The sequence below is a fragment of the Triturus cristatus genome, chromosome 9, assembly GCF_964204655.1.
Source record: "Triturus cristatus chromosome 9, aTriCri1.1, whole genome shotgun sequence".
NCBI lineage: Eukaryota > Metazoa > Chordata > Amphibia > Caudata > Salamandridae > Triturus > Triturus cristatus.
Genome location: NC_140592.1, coordinates 483,893,065 through 483,919,442, shown reverse-complemented (window position 1 = coordinate 483,919,442; position 26,378 = coordinate 483,893,065). Strand labels below are relative to the sequence as shown.

General features: G+C 45.1%; 1 protein-coding gene across 3 annotated transcripts in view; it reads right to left on the bottom strand.

Moving 5' to 3' along the window:
- The window catches only part of PELI3 (pellino E3 ubiquitin protein ligase family member 3), a 402,032-nt gene that overhangs the window by 67,299 nt on the left and 308,355 nt on the right, over positions 1–26,378 (bottom strand). For all 3 annotated transcript variants that reach the window (XM_085625438.1, XM_085625439.1, XM_085625437.1), the window contains exons 4-5: positions 23,464–23,565; positions 5,578–5,775 (exon numbers count right to left, since the gene is read on the bottom strand). In XM_085625438.1, the coding sequence (XP_085481564.1) occupies positions 5,578–5,775; positions 23,464–23,565 (300 nt within the window). The remainder of the gene's footprint in view (positions 1–5,577; positions 5,776–23,463; positions 23,566–26,378) is intronic.

Below are 26,378 nucleotides of genomic sequence, written 5' to 3'. Positions count from 1 at the left end.
TGTCATGACCACCCTCTGGCCATTCACCCTGGCCGACAGAAGACGAAAGACTTGTTGTCCCGACATTTCTGGTGGCCCACTCTCGACGCCGATGTACACGCCTACATCGCGCGATGTGCAGTCTGCGCTCAGGGAAAAGGATCATCACAACCCTCGGTGGGGTTGTTGCAACCTATTCCGGTACCGCCGTACCCTTGGCATACCATATCCATGGATTTTGTGGTGGAACTACCCAGAACGAAATCCGGATACACCACCATCCTCACCATCGTGGACCATCTCTCCAAGATGGCCCATTTTGTCCCGTTGGAGAAGCTACCCTCGGCGGCTACCTTAGCTGGGATTGTCCTGCGCAACTTGATACGTCTGCATGGCGTTCCATCGGTGGTGATTACAGATAGGGGCTCCCAGTTCGTGTCTAAATTCTGGAATGAGGTGTGCCGCATCCTGCACATGGAAGTGCGCTTATCCACGGCGTACCACCCGCAAACCGACGGACAGGCCGAGAGGACCAACCAGACCATGGAACAGTACCTCCGCTGTTTGCTCCTGTCCGTGGAGAACGACTGGTCTGAGGTCCTCTGGCTGGTGGAATTCGCCTATAATAACAGCAGACATTCCGCAATCGGCATGTCCCCGTTCTTTTGTCTCCAGGGTCGGCATCCCAGAACGGCCCCTTGGGAGGACCCGTTCGCCAGTCCTTTACCCACTGTTCAGGCGTATCATGGATTCCTTCGCGACCTGTGGCAACGGGCCAGGTTTGAGCTGGCTAAAGCGAAAGAATCATACAAACTGTTCGCGGACCGGCACAGACGAGCCGAGCCCCAGTTCAAGGAGGGTGACAGGGTGTGGGTTTCCCTACAACACATCAATACTCATGGTTCCAAGAAACTATTGCCCCGGTTTATGGGGCCCTATGTCATTGCCAAGGTGATCAACCGGGTTGCCATGAAGGTGTCGCTGCCACCTCACTTGAAGTGCCATCCGGTTTTTCACGTTTCTCACCTGCGGGCTGCTCACCCGGATTGTGTTACCTCCGCTCCTCCTCCTCCTGTTCTTCGTGGTGACCACATCGAGTTCGAGGTCCGGGCCATTCTTATGTCCCGTAGGACTCGGGGCCGGCTTTTCTACCTGGTGGACTGGAGGGGTTATGGTCCGGAGGAAAGGTCGTGGGAGCCTCTGTCGCATGTCTGCCACGCCTCCCGGCTGGTTCGGGCCTTTCACTTGGGTCATCCTAACTGTCCTCGGCCGGCCACCCCGGTGTGATCCGCCGGCTGCCGGGTGGGGGTCCTGTTTGGTGGTGGGTGCTGTCATGGTTCCGCCACCCGCTACTCAACAGGAGGGTCAGCGGTCTAGCTCTTGCGGGTCGACAACGGAAGGCCAAAAGACTCACTTCCGGTTGACCGCGCACAAACGCCGGGAACTCCGGCAACTGATCGCTTTGAATTCAAGTCATCGCCCTGAAAGGAGAGACACCACTCCGGAGAAGACGAGTACCAGCTGACGGAAGGACGCGGCAGCAGACAACGACGGTTCAGGTACTGTCTTTCACAAACGGCGCTTCGCCTACAGAAGAACGGCGGTCCTTGCCGTTTCTACTAGTAACTTTGCTTCCACGGCGCACAGACGGAGTGCAGTGGAACGGGGGTTTTCACCCTCATTATAATTTGCGCAGGAGCGCTGGTTTTGTTTATATAATTTTGGTTCACCCGTGCCCCAGTTGGATTGGGCTCTTTATTATTTGCGCAGGAGCGCTGGTTTTGTTTTATATCATTTTTTGTCCAAGAGCACTGGAACAGACTAAGGAGGCCAGCTGCTCGCATACCATCGGTACTGGAACAGACTAAGGAGGCCAGCTGCTCGCATACCCTCGTACCAGGTAAACCAGGGCCTCATTCGCACGACACAGGACAGAGGAAGGTGAAGGAACGAGCAGAACGCTAACGGTGTTCCATTCTTTCCCTCACAGCGTGTGTCCAGCGCCTTCTAGACCGTGCATCTATCTGGCTTCCACCCCGGGTACCCCCTTATCCTAGACGGAGCTACACCCCGACTAGGGCAAGGCGGGGAACGGGGTGGTGGTTCTTATCGCCTCTGCAGGAACATCCCACCCAGCTGACGGTAAGTCGTAGGGGGGAACTCTGACAGTATTAGGAGCAGGTGGCACAGAATGTAGGGGTTCTGACAACCCTTGATTGTGGCTCTGCTAATAATATAACCAACTATCACTGAAAGAGTGAAATAGAAATACTGTATCATGTAGGCAAAATCACACAGCCTAATTGGCACTTTGACAACTGTGAGGAACAAGGTCTTTTTGCCTGATTGACAAAGTATGTTGATTAGCCCTGTTCAGTCTCTGGCGCCAACAGAGACCTCTTTTGGGTATTTAAACTTAATTTCATGTTATTTTAAAATGATCAATCGTTATGATTACAATCTCAGTGAGACTACAACATCTGCTGATGTTTAAGCCTGTACTGATATGAAGAAAAGACTGAAGAATTATAAAGAAATCTGGATCAATATTTTGTTATTTGCGACAGGGTTTAAAGAGATTGCGCAGGAAGATAAAATGGTGCAATATTTGATACAAAGTAATGTGCCTCTTTTTTAGGCCCAATCAAGTCTCCTACTCTCATCTTCCTTTGAAGAGGAAGAGTGGTATAACAATAGCAGAAAATTAGCCTACAAGCAATGAAGGAAATGTGGACCCTTTCACCCCAAGTAACGTGACCTATGTAGTAGCAAGAAACTCTGGATGGTTGAAAGTCTTCACCACTACAGTAACCCTAAACTATCCAGTTCACTGACTTTAGCTATATGAATAGGCAAGAGAGTCCTTCACGGACTTTAGTTTAAACATCAGATATGCAATGCTACTACATGAGCAAATTGACGGGGTTATGAAGCAAATCCAGGAAACTAAATAGTGGTCCTAGCAAATATGCCTCAGACCTGCTGATGAAACTAGAGTATTTAGATCAACTTTAAAAGCGGATCTAATGGCATGAACGAGTGGAATAAGAAAAGTGTCTTAAGACAGACATCTAAAACAAAAGTGTCTTTGGCAAACCTTAGAGAGTAATGGGGTGAACCATGCTGATGCGTGGGAGGGGAGGGGGGCATTTCGTGTAACGATAACCTGTAGCACTGTAAAGTTGAAATGAAAATAATTTTTATTAACTATCATAGTTTTCCCCAGCTGGTCTAAAAAGAATCGACAGCTCATCTGGCCTTTGAACGTGTAATCGGCAGGTCACACCAGATGACAGGGAAGATCCTTTAACAAATCGAACCATCTTACTAGCCACTGATGGTATAGTATGCACCAAAAAGGAAAGATTGTTCACATGCTGACATTGTAAAGAAATATTATCAACTGAATAATATAAAAGTCAACAGAATGCAGAGACTGGTATTAGGCTGGTGCCCAAATCCCCCATTTGACGATGATACAGTTCAAGAAAGGGGTTGGTGGCCAGGTGGGAGACTCCACTTTCTTTTTCAGTGTCATAGCTTCCTCTACAGCAGGAAAAAGGTTTGACAACCGGATTTTGAAATAGGGGTTAAAACAATGTCCTCGTCCCTAACCTTTAACCAAGTGTGCAGGCACTCTGAATAAAGATAAAAGAAGGTGTTTCTGGGCTGATATCGATAAACTTGCAAAACTAATCAGCCATAAAATTTCAAGTAGAAGAAAGTCCTATTGGTAAAGATTTCCATTATTATTAGGAAGGGGGAGATGTAATCTCTCACATAGGATAAATTCCTGAATAATCCTATGTCAGACACTCCTAGGCCTCAATTTTAAAAGGTGTGCTGACAATCATGCATAAGGAACACTGCAGCCAGTAGGATGTGTAGATTGCTAGCCTTTTGGATAATAGATTGTACTGAACTCAACTGCAACTAAATGCCTCTTAGAGTCCTGCTTTCATATCACAATTTCTTAATTTTGGCAACCAAGAACAAACAGAAGACAAAGTCAAGCACTGGGGAAAACGGTCTAGAAAAGCACACAACTGTGTTCTATGACCTTACTTATAGTAGAAAACAAAGCCAGGATTTGAATAGTACCAAAATTAATAGGTATCAGGAAAAGTATATATAATAAAGTATCAGTCACGTCTATTTATATATTTGTTGGTCAATCTGAAAAAGTATTAATCATAGAGAGTCCCTCTGTTAAATGAAGGGTTTTTCTTCCCACTTATATATTTTGTTTTCCTTAAATAACCTTCAACCACCAAGGTTGCCCCTTGGTGACACAGACGGGCGCTCACCTTAAAACAAGGGAGTAGCCTTGAGGCAAGTGTGACTACAGGCCGTATGGTCTTATGTTGCAATTAAAAGGCAACTAATATTTGATACTAATCTATAGAGATATTGACGCCAATGAGTGCTGTATACATTTATTACATTTACTGTTCACGTATTTATTTTTCCTCCTGACTATTTGGGTTTGTAAGAGTGGTACCAGGGAACTCACTAATCTTTGGTCCTGAAGAATAGCCTTGGGGTAGGGCTAGAAACATGTCGACCAGCGGAACCAAGGCACACTATCTCCTTCAAGTTCCATTTTCCCCCCATATTTTAACCATACTGGATAGAGGTAATAGTAAAGAATATTTTCCTTCTAGCCAGGTATTTTTAATTTCTTTTTGTTCCTCCTCTCATACCTCAACTTCATCTATACATAGTACCAGCTATAAATGCTCCCACATCTCCGTAGGTCGTAACACCCCCGTTCCGCAGCAGGATGGCAAAAAACTGATGAGGAAGCATGCCACCAATGGGCAACTCTGGGGGTTGAGGGATATTTAAGGAAAACTCATCGTTTTCCAAAAAAGACATCTAAGTGGAAAGAAAAAACCCTTTGTGATTAATACGTGTTTGAATTGGAGGACGAGTCCTCCTGTTTTCAATTTTCCCTCTATCTCCCCCTTTTATTGAAGTAATCTGAAAAAGTGACAGGATTTTACTATTTGGTGGAGTGATGTGTCCAACCACTATTAACCGGTGAGTTTATCCGCAAACTCCATTTATTTGTATTTATGATACCTTTTTATTCATTAATTTTTACTTTTTGTAGAGGAAAGTGCATGATTATAGTAGCTTTATTGCCTTATGTCTGACTGTTATGCTATAATTGTTGATGATCATAAAGGCATTATACATTTAGAGCTTTATGAGTGCATATATGGGGAGCACTTGAAGCCATTGAAGATTACTGAAGGACTCTTTTTAATGCTGTGAACATAAACACTAGGGAAAAGTATCCCGATCCCAACATCAATCAAAAATGGATCTGTCAGCCAAATGCTAAGCATTATAAAGTAGATGTGTAATAAACGGTACACTCAAACCCAACATTCATAGTCTAAGTATGGTATGACTCTGGTGTGATTGCCTCAGATCAGATGAGCACAATTATCATCACCCACTCCTTTTATTTAAACCAGAATTCCACTCAGTCTAGTTTCATATGGAACACCATTTCTAACATATCAGTGAACATAACTGCCTAAATGATTTGGTTATGGTGGCTTTGTGACACTTTAAGGACTGACTTACTCCAAGGAAGATATTTCTTGAGGCATCAAAGCCAGCCGCATAAATCCTGGCTGTGTATGGGGGACCACGTTCGCAGATGACTCTGCAGGCGTAGCGGGAAATGGTGCTCTGGGCAGACTGACCATCACTGTTGCCGGTTCCCCCAGGTGCTGTGTCCGTGACCACAAAGTCTATCATGCTTTCTGTGGATCTGCCAATCTTTAAATGAAAAACCAAAAATGTAGAATAAAAAGTTAAGAGATTTTTATGAAAGACTCAATGGTCTTTTTATTGGAAGTATTTACATCACTGATAGTCCAAAGATAAAAACATTTTCCAAAAACGTGCAAAACAGAAACTGTATGCTAAGATAATATGCATACACACTGTAACCCTGAAGGTTTAGTATTTTTAAACTGGATTAACACAGCATTTACCATTTCATTATATGCAACTAGTAGTCTTTCTGAATGATCGAAAGTGGAGTCCTACAATCGTTATAAGGTTTCATTTCAAGTTAGCTATCCCTGTTAGTTACCAGAACTAAGTGGATGCAGTGCACTTTTTATCCCCCTACATGTGCATCCGCAGTGTGGATTTAATTTGCTTCTTTGCATTATGATCATAATGGTTTTCACACCAGCATCCTGGACATTGACACATGTTTCATATGTAGGAATTCTAGCTTTACCTAAAATTGTGTTGTACACAAGTCACCCATATATAAGGAGTTTTGCCCACCAGTGACAGAATGTAGAAACTGCAGTCAAAATGAACATAACTCACACGGATGTGTGACACAATCATGCATGCTTTTACAACGCATGAAATTACAACGCGGGTAATACAACAAACGTGTTGTTACCACGCATTCAATTACCATGCAAGTCGTTACAAGGGAAACGCTGGTCTTTGGAATAGTATATATTACTCTTCCAACACTAGTCTGTGCAATAGTAGAGAAGGTGTTGGATTAAAAATCCAACAACTCGTTTCCTAATGCAAGTCGTTGTAATGACTTGCATGGTAATGGAACGCGTAGTAACAATGCGTTCATTGTATTGCCCCCGTTGTAATGGTACTGCGTAGTTCTGGCTGAGTAGCAAAGGCTGTTTCCCAACTCACACTGTTCCGATAGTAAGAGTGATAGGATATGCTCTGACATAAGGGATAAAAGAAAGGCGAGTTAAAAAACAAACAAAAATGAGTATGAATCCCATTGGAACATACACGTTAAATATAATTTAATAACAACAAATTAGTGTTATGGATGTCAATACCCTCAAGCATCAGTTACTAAAGAAATTAACTGTTAGGTACATGCAGATTATTAAAGAAAATCAATTTATCACAGTAAAGCATGTTTTACATTTTAAAAAGAAAAAAAATATATTCAATCACAGTTCTATGTTATACACTTATTGAATAGCGAAATATGAGTTAATGGAACATGCAAGATGGTGCATGCAACCCAGTGCAAGTGTAAAGTTAAACATATTTTGGTTTAAAACATGAAATAAAATTAGCGAAACAAGAGAAGAGCATGTTTACTGCTGGGCTTAATATAGAACGAAATTCCTATTCTATAAAAGAATAAATCAATTTTAAGAGTCATTATCAGGACTGGTGTTGTAGTGGGTAAAAAGATGACTCCACATGGGGAAATAATTCCGACAGAACGGTTTGTTTAAGCAACCACATTCCAGCTATACTCTACCAGTAATAGCCCAACTGTCATATTTGGAATCTTAAACTGTCTCGCGTTCGTAGCACAACACGAGCACAACCATTAGGAAATAAGAAAAGAGGGATGGGGTAACAACAACATAAAAGAAAGGAGGCAAGTGCAATATAAAATAATGTAAACATAACAAGTGCCAATATTGTTGATGTAACAACTCATATACTAGTTTACAGTGATCCTTGAGCAAAACAAAACTATTTCAATTGAGTCAATATCATCAATACCGGACTAATAAATTAAATGTTCTTTCTGAAAAACAAGGGGCTGGAAGTTAAGTGTACAATGCATTTACAACAATTACAACTAGCTGCACAGCCAAGAGGCACTTTAAAAATCAGTTCCATTTGTTTCTTTTTGAAAGACAACACGATTGTCTGAGTTGTTAGGGAAGTCTTGTGAACCTACCCTCCTTTCCCATCCTCTCACAAAATCTTCCTCCTTTATGTCGATTGCCAGCTTTCGGAAACGTGCCCTCTAACCGGATGCCACATTATGAAATGAACTCATTTTGCAGCTGAATTTATTGTGCAGAAAAAAATACTTTGGTAAGGAACTACCTTTTTCTGCAGAGAATACATTTTGAAGACGATCAGGTACATCGAAAATTGTCCTCACTGTTTGGGACTCGTAATACTAAATGAAATGTCACTTGTTACAAAAATAGAAAACAAAAAAGGAAAAATCATTCTGTTGCCAGAAAGAAAATTGCAGATGTTCTTCTCTTATTTCTCAAAAATGTCTATAACAAGTTACTTACTTTTGGCAACTGTCTTTATGGTGGATACCATATCCCACAGCAGATTCTATACCCCTAGAATATCTCAAGCTCTATACTGGATTTGGAAAAACAGTAGTGCTCATAAGCACCAGTATGTGGCGCAGTGCTGCTGACCTCAGTTACATTTTTAAGTCTGTCCGTGCCCTCGGACGCTGAGCCCCCAAACCAAGCAGAGTACCAATGTCCGGATCTCTAGCTTGAGACCTTTTTATATGGAAAGAGACCATTCCACAGAACAGGGAGGTGGAAGGGCAGTGAGGATTATGTGGCTAGTAAGAGTATTCACTAGAAAGAGAGTTACTGAAGGTAAGAAATATGTTCTTCTGAGGGATACGAACAAAAGTTACTTACCTGTAAACTGTGGTTCTCCAGTATTTGTGTCTTTCATAGATTCACATGCTTGAATATTCCCCGTCGTCGAAGTGGGAGTCCCACGGTACATAACATAGCAAGGTAGTAATACCATAAGCCAATATAGGCATAAAATAAAGTAAAACCATAGAGTTTTTATGGATAGACAACTTGTCACTTCTATAACATATTACTGTCATTATGTTTTAGTCCAAATTCCAGCCAATCAGGCGTTCGCACCCTCTTAGAATGTTCTCCTCAGAGGCTCAGGCCCTCATATTTTCGTAGCACAAGAGAGATATAGAGTCAAGTAGAAACAAGCATTTGCAATGCAATAGGTCTCGCATTATAAAAGTGTGAGCAGTTGGCATTGCTAATAATAATGCAATACTAGCTATTGGCATTGTAAATGATGCCATTTATTTATGTGTTTGTTTTATAAAATAGATAAAAAAGGCATTGTCATGAACAATGACAATAGCTGAAACTTTTGCAAATGCGAGACCTATTGCATTGCAAATGCTTGTTTCAGTACTGCAGGCTTTTTAAAAGTTTTAGTCACTACTCAAAATGAAATACATTTTATCAGCGTGGCCAGTGCTCCTTTATGTTTAATGCCCTAAATGAAACACAATGTTCTAAGCAGATTGCTAAACAGCATCACCAGCCCCGATCACAATGTCTCACTTCATGCTGGACAGTGGGCACCCTATTTTTATGCAGCGCCAAGACAGGGTGAACTAATGCATAGACTGAGGTCTGTCAGCCTCCGAGGCTCAAAGCATTCCTTGCAACAGTCCGCTGTGTCAAGGTATTGCCATGTGTACAGCACACCCTCTGCAACAGCAAGTGGTTTCAAAGTTGGGGGTGACTTCCCAAACTTTCCAGAGGTGTTCATCGTGTTTGGTGACAGCGTATTTATGCTGACAGCCAAAAAACCTGTTTGTGGTTGTGTGTGGGTGTTGTGGTTGTGTGTGTGTGGTTGTGTATGGGTGGTTGTGCGTGTGTGGTTGTGTGTGTGTGGTTGTGTGTTTGTGTTATGTTGTGTGTGTGTGGTTGTGTGTATGGTTGTTTGTGTGTGGTTGTGTGTGATTGTGTGTGTGAGTGGTTGTGGTTGTTTGTGGTTTTGTGTGTGTGTGAGTGGTTGTGTTTGTTTGTGGTTGTGTGTGTGGTTGTGTGTGTGGTTCTGTGTGTGTGTGTGGTTGTGTGTTGTTGTGGTTGTGTGTGTGGTTGTGTGTTTGTGTTATTGTGTGTGTAGTTGTGTGTGTGTGGTTAGGGGGATTGGTGAGGGCAGAGGTATGGACGGAGAATGGAAGGAGGAAAGAAGAGAAAAGGGGATGTAAAATTAGTGAGAAGGGTGCGAGGACGGCAAAGAGGGAGATAAAGAAAACAGGAGGTTCAGTGGGGATAGAATGTGAGAGAAGAGAAAGTGAAGGGGAAGTGAAGTGAGGACAGCAGTAGGAAGGTGTCGGATTTAGGAGGGGACTAGATAGGGGGAAGGAGAGTGGGGGCATACTAGAGGAGATGAAATGGGATCTAAAGATGATAGAAGGGCGGGGGGAGACGAGTGAACATCGATGGAAAAAGTGGAAGATGGAGGGTGGAAACCTAAAAGGTGATAAAATGAGGCAGGATCGAGTACAGAAAGGGCAGAAGCTGTGGAAGGAGAGAAAAGAAAATAGAAATGGAGAAGCATGGGGAGGGGGCAGGAAAGAGATGGGGAGGTGAGAGAATAAAGAGTGGGAGAGAAGGACCAGGAGAAAAGGATGGAAGGTGGAGAGAAGAGGGGGGAGTGGCTGAGGTAAGGGTGAGGATGTAGGTGGAAGAAAGAAACTAAAAAGAGATGAGAGTGGAATGAGACTAGAGGAGAGGGAGGCTGGAGAAGAGAGGGGCAAGAACTAGATAAGGAGGGCAGGGGGAAGCGAGGCCAGAGGAGAGGGAGGCTGGAGAGGGGGCAAGAAAGAGATGAGGAGGGTGGGGGGGTAGCGAGGCCAGAGGAGAGGGAGACTGAAGAGGAGGGAGGCAAGAAAGAGATGTGGAGGGAAGCGAGGCCAGAGGAGAGGGAGGCTGTAGAGGGGGCAAGAAAGAGATGGGGGGGCGGCCAGAGGCTGGAGAGGAGCGGGGCAAGAAAGAGAGCTGGGGGGAAGCGAGGCCAGAAGAGAGGGAGGCTGGAGAGGGGGCAAGAAAGAGATGGGGAGGGAGGCCAGAGGGGAGGGAGGATGGAGAGGAGAGGGGCAAGAAAGAGAGATGGGGAAACGAGGCCAGAGGAGAGGGAGGCTGGAGAGGGGGCAACAAAGAGATGAGGTGGGGGGGCAGCGAGGCCAGAGGGGAGGGAGACTGGAGAGGAGAGTGGCAAGAAAGAGATGGTGAGGGGGGGCTAGGCCAGAGGGGAGGGAGGCTGGAGAGGAGGGAGGCAAGAAAGAGATGTGGAGGGCAGGGAGGTAAGTGAGGCCAGAGGAGAGGGAGGCTGGAGAGGGGGCAAGAAAGAGATGAGGAGGTTGGGGGGGGGGGGTTAGCGAGGCCTGATGAGCTGTGAAGCATCGAGACTGTCCTGAAGGAAATAAGGTGCGAGGTCGGGGTGAGGCCAGAAAGAGTTGAGAAAGGAGGATGGACAGGGGGGAGAGTAGATGAATATGTGGCGGTGGGGACGGCAAACGTGCTAGAAGGGAGCAGGGAGAGAATAAAAGAGGTGTGGAGAAGAGAAGGGTTTTACGCAGGTAGAGGGGTAGAAGGACGCTGCAAGGCGAGAAAAGAACATCGGAAGATGAGAAAGAGGGGTGAGGGAGAATAGAAGGAGATGAGGACGGATAAGCAGAGAGAGATAAAATAAGGACAATGAGGTGAGAGTGGAGAAGATGACGAGATACAGATGAGACGATGGCGGTTTGAGACGAAAACAATGAGATACGGATGAGAGGATGAGGCGGAGGCTGGAGGGCAGGAGAAGGGCGTGGAGGGCAGGAGAAGGGTGGGGGAGCGAGCATAGGAAAAGGGAGAGAAAAGGCTTCCGAGGGAATAGTGGAGAGGAGAAGCGGAAGGCCGTGAGGCGCAGAGGGTAGCGGTGAAAGAATGAAATGTGGAAGCGTAATAAGGGAAGAAAAGAAAGTGAGGGAGGAGGCTCAAGGCTGGGATATTGTAAGAAATGGGTGGCAAAGAGAAGTGATGGGAAGGAAGAAAGTGGAGGAGAGAACATTAAAAGCGAGTGCTGCTCTAGAGGGGACATGAGGAGAGGGAGTACAGGGCATGCAAAGGGTGTGTGCACACTTAAGAGTGTGCACCTGAAGATGCGTAAAGGTGGTGAGAGGGAGCAAAGGGAGGGCTGGGGAAGTAATGATGTGGAAGAAGTGAGACATAGGCTAAGATGGGGGTAGAGGAGTAGGTGCAATGGCATGGTATAATGAGGGGGAGTGACGTAGGAGAGAAGGAACGTGAGAGAGAGGTTAAGAGAGGGACGTGTGGTGGTGTGCATCAGGAGGTACTGGGACAAAGGCAGTCAGAGAACGAGGGAAATGAGACAGACCACGTGTAGAAAGAGACAGCAAAGTGGGGAGGATGGTTAAAGGATTAGAGGCGGTGCAGGTAGAAATGTGGGGAAAGAGGTGAGACGCGGAAGGACTGCATGGTGCACACGGGAAGGGGAGGAGGAACAAGGGAGGGGAAGGAAGCACACTAGGTGGAAAGGGGGCAGGAGATATACCGAAAAAGGAAGAACAAAAACCGAGGTTGGATGGGCAAAGGAAGAAAGAGGCGACACGCGAACTGGAATGAATAAAACTAAAAAGGAGGAAACTGGAGGAAACAAGCAATGGCCACGAAAGTCATCGCGATCACGATCGCTGCGAAAGTGATCGCGATGACGCGCTAAAACACGCAAGGGATGCGCACGCAAGCGCGTGTGCTTGTTGCGCGTTCTAACAAGCTGGCTAAAAAGCTGGGGGGAAAAATGCTACCGCCGGCCACAGCTTGCGCAAGCCCGCGCACATGCACTGCAAGCTGTAGCCGGCGGTAGCATTTTTTTAAGCCCTCACTTAAGGTCTCGCCAGACCAGCGCCCAAGCGCTGGGTCAGGCGAGACCTAAAAAGAGCCTCTGAGGGGAGGAGGGTGGGTTGCACGTGGATCTATGAAAGACACCAATACTGGAGAACCACAGTTTACAGGTAAGTAACTTTTGTTCTTCTCCAGTATTGGGGTGTCTTTCATAGATTCACATGCTTCAATAAGAGTAGTGAGCAGTGATATCAGAACAATACAAGGTACATAAGAATCAAAGCAACCATAATACCCAGTTCAAAAAGACTATAGGTATATAAATAGAAACATATATAAATATATATAAATATACATAAATAAACAACATAAGTACCTTGTATACAGGAGGAGGGAAGCATCAGAGGCTCAACTTATTTAACAAGATTACGAAGGACTGCCTGTCCCACAGCTGTGTCAGTGTTGTCCGCAGCATCCAGACAGTAGTGTCTTGTAAAGGTGTGTCTGCTGGACCATGTTGCAGCTCTGCAGGGTTGTATGACTTTACAACGCATTCCGTTGTAACGCATGCCTTTACCACGCATGCGTTACAACGCGAATGCCATCACCACACATATCCTTTACCACGAAAATGCCTTTAACACGCATACTTTTACAACGATTTTCGTTGTTAAATTATACATGTTAATGGCATTTTCTTGTTAAAGGATATCACACTAAAAATCTACCTTTTGAATTTACCCCTGCGTGACACCACCCCTCATTCCCCCTTACCTCTCCTCTCCTCGATCTTCTTTGGTGACGTTCATGTCGTTAAGAGGAAGCGGAAGTGTCCTACCGTTTGCTCTAACGACGCCGATTGCCTCCACATCTCTCTTTAAATGACAGAATCAGGTGTGTTTTTTAAATATTTTATATTTGGGCGGTGCCCCCCAAGCCCTCGTTTTTAATCCCATGCTTTTTTTTGGGGGGGGGGGAGAGACCCCCCCATCCCCCTCTTTTTTTCTTTTAAATTTAGCACACATGCCTTTACTACGAATTTCGTAGTAAAGGTATGCGTGGTAAAGGCTTTTCGTTGTAACCATGCATGCGTTGTAATGCATGCGTGGTTATGGTTATGCGTGGAAACGGCCACGTTGTAGTGGCCGTTTCCCCTCTGCAGATGTGTTGAAGAGGCACCCCAGCAAATAGCGCAGTGGAAGAAGAAACCTTCCTAGTGGAATGCGCTCGAACAGTTGCCGTAAGTAGTTTTCCAGCTTGTTGATGGCAAAAGGCAATAGCAGTAGATATCCAGTGTGCTATTGTTTGCTTGGTGACCGGATGACCTTTACGCATCCGTCCGTAGGCCACAAAAAGTTGGTCACTTTTACGAATAGTAGCCATTTTTTGAAGGTAAAATTTGAGACATCTCTTGACGTCTAAAGAATGAAGCGTCTTCTCTGCAGGAGTTTGAGGATTAGGGAAAAATTTCTTTAAAATAACTGGCTCATTGAGGTCGAAATCCGATGGCACCTTGGGGATAAAGGCCAGATTGGTGCGAAGCAAGACAGAGTCTTTGGTAAATTGAAGAAAAGGCGGTTTGGTAGTCACTGACCCGGCGAGAGGAAGTAGAGAAGTCTTCCAAGTAACGTATTTGAGATCAACCTTATGGATTTGCTCAAACGGGGGTCTCATGAGCTGTGCCAATACAATGTTCAAATGCCAAGGTGGAGGTGGTCGACGAATTGGAGGAAACATTCGAAAAAGACCCCTGAAAAATTGTTGAATTACTCTTGACGAGTAAAGCGAGTTGGAGCCATCTTGACGGAAACGTGAGATTGCTGCTAGAAAAACTTTAAGGGTAGAGTAAAAGAGGCCTGATTTTGCCAGGTGTAAAAAGAAAGGCAAGAGCTGTTCTGGCTTGGAATAGATAGGATGTACTTGAGCTTCATTGCACCATAGACAGAATCTTTTCCATTTGAGTTTATATGTTTCCACAGTTGAAGGTGCTCTAGCTTTAGCCAAGACCTCTCTACAGTCTAAAGGAATGTCCAAATTTATAAATTCATAGTGCTCAGGTTCCAAGCCGCTAAACGCAGAGATGCGGGATCGGGATGACAAATTTGGCCGTGTTCCATGGTCAGAAGATTTGGAAGAGGACGAAGAATGATCGGGTCGCACTGAGACAGGAGCAGGAGTTCCGTGAACCAGATTTGTCGAGGCCACCAAGGGGCTATTAGAATAATGTGACAGGGTTCCTTCCTCATTTTCCGCAGAACTTTGGGGACTAGAGGTATTGGTGGAAAAGCGTAGGCATATATTTTCGACCAGCTCATCAAAAAGGCATTCCTGCATGACTTTGGCTGGGGAAGCCAACTTGCGTAAAACAGGCATTTGCGGTTCAGATGTGTTGCGAACAGATCCAGATTTGGGGGACCCCATAATCGAAAAATGTGATCCAGAGTGGGTTGATGTAATTCCCATTCGTGATTGGTCGTGGATGATCTGCTTAGGGAATCCGCAAGATTGTTCGATGCTCCCGGAACATGAACTGCTGTGAGGACGATGTGATGTTGAATCGCCCAATCCCAAATTTGTTGAGCCTGAAGGGACAGCAAGACGGACCTTGTGCCTCCCTATTTGTTGATGTAGTGCATGCACGTTGTGTTGTCCGTTCGGATCAACACCGAGGATCTTGTATGATGCTGCGGAAAGCTTTCAGAGCCAAAAAAATGGCCAGTATCTCCAGCAAGTTGATGTGCCGTGTCTTTTGCTGAACGTTCCACTTGCCTTTTACAGTTAGTCCTTGCAAGTGGGCGCCCCAACCCTCGAGAGACGCATCTGTCGTGAGAGTGAAATTTGGGGTGTCCACCAGGAATGGACATCCTGAGGAGACATTTTCTTCGAGAGTCCACCACAAAAGAGCTCTCTTTAGTCGAGGTGTGACTTTGACTATATCGCTGAAAGATCCCGAGACTTGAGCCCATTATCTGTCCAATTCCTCCTGGACAGGTCGTATTTTCAGGCGGCAGTGAGGGACTAGAGCAATGCAAGAGGACAACATTCCTAGGAAAGATTTCAACTGTCAGACAGAAACGGACTCTTTTAGACGGATGGAAGTCGCTAGACTGCGCAGGCGTAGACGTCTTTTGTGCGATACAAAAGCTTTTGCTTGGTTGGTGTCTAGAATGGCTCCCAAGAACTGTTTGTTTTGAGCTGGGAGAAATTGAGACTTGTCCATGTTTAATGTGAGGCCCAGAGATTGGAAGAGGGACCTGCAGAAAAGAGTTTGTTTGGATGCCTGTTCGAACGACTTTGCCTTCAGCAGGCAGTCGTCTAAGTATGGAAAGATTTGCACTCCTTGTAGACGAAGGTAAGCTGCCACTGGTGCAAGGACTTTTGTACACACTCAGGGAGCGGAACGAAGGCCGAATGGAAGAACTTTGAATTGAAAGTCTTTTCCGGCTACTCTGAATCTGAGAAATTTTCTGTGTCTCAGCAGTATGGGAAGATGAAAATAAGCAAAGTTGTCATATACTCTCCTTGGGATACAAAAGGAAGTACTTCTTGAAGGGACAACATGCAAAAAGTTTGTTTTTTGATGTATTTGTTCAGGGCACGTAGATCCAAGATGGGGCGCCATTCTACCGACTTTTTCTGTATGAGGAAGAACCTTGAATAAAATCCCCTGCCCTTCTGTAGTTTTGGCACCACTTTGATCGCGCCCTTTCTTAATAAAATTTTCAGTTGATTTAAAAGTTCCTTTAGGTGAGCAGGAGGAGGTCCTTTTGGTGGAGAATTGGGAGGAAACTTTACAAATTCCAATGTGTGCCCCCTGCGCATAATATCCAGAACCCATTGATCGGTAGTAATTAGTGACCATTTGGAGTAGAAGTTTGAGATTCGACCTCCAACTCTTGAAAAAGCAGGAGGACTCTGCGACGGTGAATGGTGAAAGTCATTGTTTTTTGGAGGAATCCTTTCCTCTGTAAGAGGATTTACCTCTGTATTGTCTGTAGGTCGAAGAATGCTGTTGTCTATACCACTGCTGATTCTGGGAGGAGTAGCGGTGTTGTCCCTGTCTGTACTGATTGGAGTTTCCTCGAAAGGAAGAAGAGGAACCACGACCTCTTGTGCCTCAAAAAGGCTGCTTTTTAAACTGTAGAGTTCCGAGAGCACGGGCAGTGTCGGTGTCCTTTTTAATTGTTTGAAGGGCATCGTCAATATGCTGGCCAAACAATGATTCACCGTCGTAAGGCATGTCCAGTATTTTTGTCTGTACCTCCTCACGGAAGGACGTGGCCTTTAACCAGCCCTGAGGACTGCTGCACCAGCCAAAAGACGGAAACCAGTGGAAGACACATCAATAGCAGAATCAATAATTTCCGAGGAGATTCTTTCTCCTTCTTGAAGAATTTTTAATGCGTCTGCTCTAGACGCTTCTGGTATAATGTCTATAAGAGATGATATGTCACACCACATTTGGCGGTCGTAATGGCCCAAGATAGCTAAAGAATTGGCCGCACGAACTGTAGTTGCAGCCATAGTGGAAAACTTCTTGCCAATACCATCCAGGCGTCTACCCTCTCGATCTGGCAGTGCAGATAATGGAGACGATGGGTTTCTGGATCGACGCTGTGCTGCCTGAGTAATGATGGAATCAGGTTTTGGTTGCGAAATGAGACAAGCAGGTGGATTTGTAGGGGCTTTGTATTTCTTATCCAGCCTCGTAGAATAGCTGGAATAGAATTAGGATTTTGCATGAGCTTGAGGCCTTCTTGCCAAATAAAATCGATAATGGGAATAGAACGGACTTGTTTCTGAGGCTGATCTTTAAAATCATACAGGAAACAATCTTCCTCTCTGGTGGTCATAGGAAGGTGGAATCTTTTTGCTGCTCTTTCCATGAGTAAATGAAAACCACCAATGTCGACTGGTGGAAAATCTAGAGGAGCTGGGGCAGCGGGAGATGGTGTTTGAATTCGATAGTTGTCCCATTCAGAAAGAAGGGATCCGTCATCCAGCTCACTTTCTTCCTTGTCACCGTCATCATCATTCTCATCGTCATTGTCATCCTCTATGATTTGAGGAACATCATGATGATGAATTCTGGTCGCCGACGTAGGTGTGGCAACTGATTCTCTAGTTGGAAGAGGTTGTGGAGGTACTTGCGGCGTTGGGGAAGTCTGCACGGAACGTGGAAAATGGCGGTAGTAGTCATCCAACATGTACAGGAGGTTGGAAATAAGACTTAAAGGCATCTGTGCCATAGGAAGTTCCTGCGCAGGTTGTGTGTCATAAGTAGAAAAACCTTCCTCTTGTAGGTCCTCATCATCAGAGTCCTGACATTTTATCAGAAGTTCAGAGGGACTGCGAGCAGCCCGAAATCTGTCATCCTCAGATTCCTCATCGCCAGAAGAAAATAATTCAGCTGGAGGTTGAGAAGGAGCTTGAATTGGCATTTGGGTATCCAAAGAGAAATGTCGTCATTGAAGCAAAGAGCTTGAAGTCTATCTTGAACCTGTCCTTCAGCAGCAAGGTGATCAGACGGCAAAGTTCTAAAATAAGACAATAGCCTCAGTCCTTCTTAGGCATGGGTAAATAACGGAAGTAACAACCAATCTCTATTTCTGAAGCTGGTAGCCTCTCTACGGCCCTTTTGGGCAACAGAGTCTGCACCTCCTGCAAACAAAATGGTCATGTGCTCCACTGAAAGCAGTTCTGATGTGGGTAATAGATGCAGTGGGTTGGAATGGAGGGCTGTAGCCTTGTTGAAATATCTGGAGGATTAATTTGCCACCCTTGGGGAAAGTAATGGATTCAAACTCCTACAGGTTGGTTGTGTGCCATTAAGGGCAAGCTAAAGTGGCTTGCAGACCGATGCCACAGGGGAGGGGGACTGGCTGCCTCAACCCCATCCGCACTATCAAAAGGACTGGGTCATGTGTTTTGGGGACTCCTGGTGTTGCCTATACATCAGACTTCACAGATAACCTAGAGGGGTCAAAATTGTTGAGGGAACTGTATGGCAAGGGTCGAAAGGCGCAGTACGCTCTGTGACCCGACTCTCCTTTTAAAAAAAAATGTATTAATATTTTTTATTATCAAACAAATAGAGCAACATATAAAGGGGACAATACAGCCCAAGGGAGGGAAGGTAATCCAAAAACAGAATCTTTAGGGGTGAATAGAGTAAAAAAGGGGGATACTAATGCCGAGAGGGGTAATGGTTATACATACAGAGATTTTTCCATGTTGAGTCCCAGATGCAAGTTCATGGTGTTAAGCACATAAACCGTTATATGTCTTTCTCAGTTCTAGGTGGTCGCAGCAGCAAAGACTGTACACAAAGTAAACATTTGGAGCGTCCCCAATAGAAAAGGAGGGTCAAGAGAGAATAATAATAGGGGAGGGGGGAGCAGAGGGGCAATGTGATTGGGATGGGAATCCGCATTAGAGTTCCAAGATAACTAAGCGTAACAACCTAAGGGGCCATGACTGCTTTGAGGGTATACTAGGGGGAGGGGGGGGGGGAGGGGCGTTGGATTGTGGAGGTTCTTGCTGCTGATATGAAACGTTTGTGGGTGTCGAATCAGTATTGGGTGCAGGGGATAGGGTAGGGGAGACGAGTTGTAGCAGGTGTAAAGAGAGGTGGAATAACTGCTAAATATCCTTGGGGCGTGAGGCAAGGGGCTGAAGCAAGGAGGGTATCTCAGTTTGCATAACACAGTATGTCATGCTGCGGAGCCATGCTTCCTTCGTGGGAAGTTGTCTAGTGTCCCAGTGTAGTGTGATTTCTCTTTTTGCTAACAGTAGCACTATAACAGTGAATCTTCAGTGGCTGAGCGGGATATCGATGACAATTCCTAATAGGGCTAGTTTGGGGGACGGGGAGAGCGGCGTGCAGGTTATATCTGAAATTACTTGGAATATTGTGGTCCAGTAAGCGGGTATACAGGGACAAGTCCATGACATGTAAACGAAGTCGGTGTCGGGGAATTGGCATTGGGGTGATTTGGAGGGATAGTATCTGGCCAGCTCAGTCGGTGTGAAGTATATTTGAAGAATGAATTTAAAATGAAGCAGTTTGTATCTGTGGTTGGGAGACACCCTTTTAATTTGTTCAAGGCTACATGTCTATTCCCTATCGGATAGGGGGTGGCCTAGGTCCTCTACCCAGCGGCGCCGAGCCCCCCTGTCGCTCACCTGTTTGAGTGCCATACATACCCGATATAGTTTAGTGACAAGATGTGAGCCATCTTGATCAGTTATTAACAGTGTAAGAGGAGTAAATTCCTCCGGAGAGAGGGGGAAGGAGGGAATCATAGAGCAGAGAGCAGCAAGTATTTTGGTCGCTATGAACTTGTCCACGTAAGACATCTCGGTCTGTGTTGCCAGCTCCGTCAGTGAAACTGTGTGGCCATTAGGGAATAATGACCAATAGTGTGGATTTGTAACTTACAAAATGTGCGCTAGACCACTTTCTCAGTAGTGGGTAGAATAAGTGGGTTCTGTGGTAAGTGGAGGTTGGGTGAATATAAGGAGCCTGAGCCTAAAAGTAGACTCAATTTTCACTAGGCCCAGCAAGTGGTAGATAAGGGTTGTATGTCACTAGGATCCAATCACATGCCCTTTGTGAATATTGCTCCCAGCGGGGTAGGCTCAGACAGATCTTGCTTGGGTTTGGCGTATGGTATGCAAGCGCCAGGATGGAAGCAGTGATAGGCAAATTGTGCTTGCGCGACTAGATAATATAAATGTAGGTCTGGAACGGCGAATCCCCTTCTCTCGTAAGGGAGGGTCAGAGTGTCCCAGACTATTTGTGGTCTCAGTCCTGCCCAGACCAGGTGGATCAGCAACCCACGAAGCTGCAGAAAAAAGGCTTTAGTTAATGGGATTGGTATACTGGTGAATAAAAACAAGAATTGCGGGAGAACGTTCATTTTAATGAAAGCTATGCGGCCGGCCGGCCATGAACGGTGGCTGCTTGATCCAGCATTCCACTTACAGTGCAAGACTGTCCATGGCAAGCCCATTGTTTAAACCTGTCTCTCCATGAAGCATTCATCGAAAGGCACATCCATAAGGGCTGTATGGTCATTTCCATAGAAGGCCACAGACCTCAGGCATGCATGGTGATGGAGCACCACACTAGTGGCAACTGCTCGTCCCAAGCAATCTGTGGTGAGTAGATCCAGAATAAATGAGATATTTGACTGCATCCTGAATACTTTGAGCCAGGGATCTTTGGCACGATCTCTCCGACCATGTGCCCAAGGGCGTATGTGGAACACCAACATTCAGGCAGCTGGCACTGACGGACTTTGTGGCAAGGCTGGCCCACAAGAACAGCCATTTCCCAAATACCTTGATCCTCTTTGATTCTCTGTCCAGGGGTTGTGGGGACAGGACTGGGGATTACCTTGCTGGTGGCAGCCTGTACCACCCGACTGTCAGAAGTAGATGCAGGGTCACAAAATCTGGGTTGCCTGGTGCCGGTCCGTGGCATTTGGCTACCTGCCTTTTAACCAGTGGGCAAGAACAAGGCTTAACCATGTTCCAATTAATGTGTCAGATAGGAATTTTTTATAATTTGTGGAGAAGTGTGGCTCAGGGGTTAGAGGCGGCAGACCCGGAAGCTGAAATCGGTCCTGGACCAGGGTTCAATTCCCCGCCTCGGCGGGTCTTGGGCTAAAAATTCCACGGACTCGATAATTCTCGCCCCGGTGCCTCCTCGACTCACGGGTTCACACTCTGCGACTCTGGGCAATAGCTTGCTTAATCTCCACAACGGCCCCTCGCGGCGGGATGCCTGACTTTCACCTTGTGGATACCCTGCTATCTCACAGGGGAATACCAGGACGGGTTCCCTAAGCAAGCGCCGGGAAACCCACTGCGGGTAGCTGTGCGCTATATAAGCTCAACTACATTTACATTTACATTTACATATACCACAGTAAGGACTCAGATGCCTGTCCAGGCTACCAAACATCTGTACATACATTAGTTTTAAACTCCTAAGAGGGGATTTAGGTCCAACACCTTCACTGCATGTTAATCACTAACAGCAAAGGAAGCACTTTCTTCTGTTTGTGACTCCTGGGGGGAATCAACTCAGTATCAGTGGAAGTATCAAGCTCACTGACATCTTGTAGATCCATGTAAAGGTTGTATGTCATCATAATGTGGGGGAAAATCATCCCAATCATCTCCATTGCCATTCCCAAGTGGGGGTTGGCATTGATGTGAGTTGGGAGCCAAAAAGCTGATGGAGAACCTGATTGCAGCTCTGTTGTGTCTGAATCTGACTTTTTAGGGACCAGGTGCATCAGAGGGAAATCGAGACACAAACTTGATCGACACCGAGACAAGTTTGGCTCAAAGTTAGACACTAATATTGTACAGTGCCCACCTCCAGTGCCGGTGGTTCAGGGCCGGAGTCAACATTGAAGGGACTGACAAAGATTGTGGCGCAGAAGTGGAAATTGGCTCCAGCGTCATGACGGAACCAGAAGCAGGTTCGAGAGGCACAGACAGCACCGATGACTAATCTGCAGGCAGGAATCCAAATGGGGGCCCTTGCAGGTCCTTGTGGACCACAGGTGCGCCACAGGGAACCAGAAGAGTGCACAAGATGAGCAACGTGGCCTCCCTAAAGGCCTCAATTTGCTGCAATGTTAAAGATGATCTGGAAAACTCAAGACTAACTGCGGAATGGGCTCTTCGGTGGATCGGGAGCGAGACAGAGTAGCACGTTGATGCCCTTGTATCTCTCTGGAAATAAGAAAGTTGTTGATTGGGGTAAAAGTTCTGCTTGCTTTCCTTATGTTTCCTCTTTGACTTCAATTTGGTCAAATCAAATGACTTTGAACACAATGACGACCATTCATTGGAATGAACTCAGGAGCAGGTTTGCTGTCTTAACTTAGAACGTAATGGGACTTACATGGATTATTCCTGTAGTTAGCAGCATGTAGATTTGCTGCATGTTCCCAGATCGCCTTTGGATTGTTGAGGTCACATTCCTGAAACAACTTAAAGGCATATACTGAGCCCAAACACCAAAGGCAAACCTCATGAAGGTCTGTCTCAGGCAGACAGATCCAGCAAGGTTGCCATGCTGCAGATTTAGGAGAGGACATTATTCCCTTGCACACTGGATGAAGAATTCTTGAGTAGATAATCTTATCAAACTGACAAAGAGAAAAGGGGAGCAGAGCACTGGATCTTCAATTGAAATGGTTGATAGAAAGTAACTGACCTCAGAGCACAGAAGTAGGGCTTATAGGCGACTTTGTTCATCACTTCTGGACGGAACAAAGCCAACACAGAGCCACATTGTACCACCTACTGGCATGCGGGAGCGTTGCTCGGTAAAAGTTTCCGGATCTAGTCTGGTGCCTGGGGATATTCTAAAGGTGAGGAATCTGCAGTCAGAAGTATCCATCAAAACAAAATATACTATGGTTGCACAGACCAACTTATATGTTTGATCACACTTAATAGCACCACACAATGTTTGTACATCATATAACTGTCTTCTGTATGAAAAATAAACCAGAACATTTTTTATTATATGATATAGCTTAAAGCTATATATGTAATGTACACAAATCTGTTATGTGTGAATTACAATGAAGTTGTATTCATACACGTAAGCCTTTCTTGTTTCGCTTAACTTCCCAGGTTTCCCAAGGGATAGAGGACTGCCCTATATTCTTGGCAGAAGATACAAAGGGAGATTCCTCTTTTATAACTATCAATGGTGCTCCCACATGCTGCTGGCTGGCAAAAATTATTATGTTAGTCGAATGTATTCTTAACGTATATCTAAAAATATAATCTCCTTGAAAAATAGTATAGCGAACTGTTAAGTAAGTATAAAAAGCTTCTGGGTATGCATAAACATTTTTATTCTTAATGTTCTGGATTTAGATCTTAACGTGGCAACACCCCACCTACCGCTATATTCTGTTGCACCTCTTTTCCACTGTTGAACAAAAAGACCAGATATAATAAAGACACACAGGCATACCAACTGTGATCATTACTTTTCTTATCTCCATACCTGAAACATGTCCGTTTCATTGTCATGCGTATACTCCACGATTACAGAATGACTGCGGGACAATGTGTACGAGATGCTGTGCTGTCCCTTGTTGCTCAGCGCCTGGGGCAGAGAGCACAGAAAAAAAGGATAGTGCCTTAATGGGGATGGGGATTCAGTGTAGGAATAAGCATCATTTATAACAAGTTGCTGGATCCATTATCAGCTACCAGGCCAGGTCCATCTAGCAAGGTTGGTACATATAAGGAACTTTATGTATCAACCTTGTTTACTGATACTGCAAAATGGAAGCAGGTGGCAAAGATCTTTCCATTTAGCCTGGTCCATAACCTAAAGCCAGGAAACAATCCAACTGCAAGTTATGTCCATGAATTTGCCTGGTTACAATTAATTAAGGCATTATACGTATACATAGTAAATTACAATTTAATTTGGACAATGAGTCCTCAGACTACAGAAACTAGTTTAACGGAGGCCCTGTTGGGGGTGACAAATTCTACAAGTATAAAATGTCATAAAAACTAGGACATACACATCCCGGTGACAACATATGAATGACAACTCTCAAGTCCATCTGGTTCACCCTGAGGACAAACTCTCAAGGAACGTTAAACTCAGGATTGTCCACCATTAGTCCGTGAGTGCCGGATCAAAGGCACATTTTCAGGATACCTCCCCATTATATAATGATTGCCATTTAGATGGTTTTTAGGTAAGTGCATTTCATGTATATATATCCCGAAAATCTGTCATAGATTTAAGTGGATTGTAGGGGAGAAACGAGGAGCGGGGATGCCATCACTGTAAATGCATTTGAATAATGGTATGAAAACACAATAACTGAAGAACATGAGTAACAAATGCCACTGACGCGAAGCATTGTAAATGGTTAAGTGTCCATAAATACCAAACTGAAACAATTTAATTACTTACACAGAACACACATACATCCTACAACAATACATCAAATACGGTCAGAGAAAATCCAAAGATGCCTACATCAACTGGCGACGACATAAATTCATATGGTATGTCAATGGATTGCTCTGCAAAAGGTAAAGGAACAAGCTAAGGCCTTCACAGGGAAATGGGAATGTGCGCACCCCACTAATGTTTACTGCATTGTAGTAAACAAAAGGCATTGACATTTGTATGGCATGCAGATCAGGTGTGCATACTTCATACACATGTCAAACCTATAGACGTTGCAATGATTGTTTACACAGAAGAACTGGTGAGGAAACACATGAAAGAATCTGTAAAATGGATGTAACCCTTTTTAGGTCGAGCCTGGGCAGCGCATGCGCTGCTCTGCGAGCCATGCTGTATTGAGTTAGGGATTTGAAGCTCCGCCCATAGTTTTCATTGACTTGTGTCCTTGCCTTTTGTAAATGCTGGCTTCTAATTCCTTAATTGCCTAGTCAGTCCCTCCTTAGTACCGCCTTGTCTTCATTTGCAACCTCCCATGGCGACTGGCCCTTTTACTTCTGTTGGTACACGGTATGTTTTATTTCGTCTGTAAGGACTATTTTCTTTAATGGGCTTTGCACCACTGCAGGCAAGACGTGCTTTCCTTACATTTAGCACGCCATGCATTCCAAGCAGCCGGGACAATTACCCGTTGTTTGCATAGGCGCTTTCACTGCTTCACATGCGTTTAGAGTGCCTCGCTAACTGTGCTAATTAGAAGCAGAAGGGGATACCATCCGGTGTCTCACTGAGGAACCTGGTGTTGGGCAAGCCTGGGCGTGTGCCTGCACCACACCACATTGATGAAACGTTTAGTCACGTCTGCTGGATGGGACTCATGAGGCTCAAGGCAGAGTAAAACAAAGACAGTGGGATAGGGCGTCTGCTAAATGTGGCATGTGTGGATCTGTAGTCAGTGGGTCGAGGCTTGAGCAAAACACTGACAGAGGGTTAGCCTAGGAGGGCTACACTTACTCAAAGCACTGTGGGAAAACATCTTTATGAAGCGCTTCGTGGAGAGCCCCGTGTTTCGTACGGCCTGCACGTCCCACAGGGAGCGCTAGTAAAATGCAGAAAACAGAATACTTACACTTTCGGAGGCAGAGCGCACGGCGGGGGTCGCGTGTGATCGCTACAGGGCCTCACCACTTACTTAAAGTTGTGCTCAGAAGTCTGTGCGCTTGTTGTGTGAGGAGCAGTCAAGTCACGGATCAGGAAACAAGCATTTGCAATTCAATAGGTCTCGCATTTACACAAGTTTGAGCTATTGGCACTGTAAACGACAATGCCTTTTATTTATGTTTTTGTTTTTAAAACATAAATAAAGGCATTCTCCTTTACAATGCTAATATCTTAATCTCGTGTATATGCGAGACCTAGTACATTGCAAATGCTTGTTCTGTGTAGTATCCATTTTGTAAAAATTTTAGATGCTTCTGCCAGCACTTGCACTGCAGTGGCGCTAGGAAGTTTGACAACTAATTTTAGATGTAAGTGAGTCCCTCTAGCATTCACATGGAGGTGGAATGACACGCCAGACCAGTCAACAGAAAAACGGTGAGACTAAAATACTACATTGGGCTGAATGTAGATGCGTTTGACAGTGTCTCAAACCAATGGCTGATGACTGTGAAGCAAAATAAGGTTATAGCTTAAGGAGGCTGAGCCAAAGCCCTTCAAAGTACCCATATAGTACAATATGTTCCCTATTATTAGGGCACAAGTACAAAATGCCCATGGTAACACTGACATTTGCAGATTTAGCACCAGTTTTTCCAATAGGAGGGTACTCAGCTTGACCAGCCACGCTTTCATGGCCAGCATTAGTGATTTAATATAATGGGCTACTCTAGAATGTGATGTTATAGTCAAACCGAAGGAAACTGGGAAGAGGATAAGTGAATAAAAAGTGCTGCTAAACTCACTGTGGTATCCTTCTGATGACT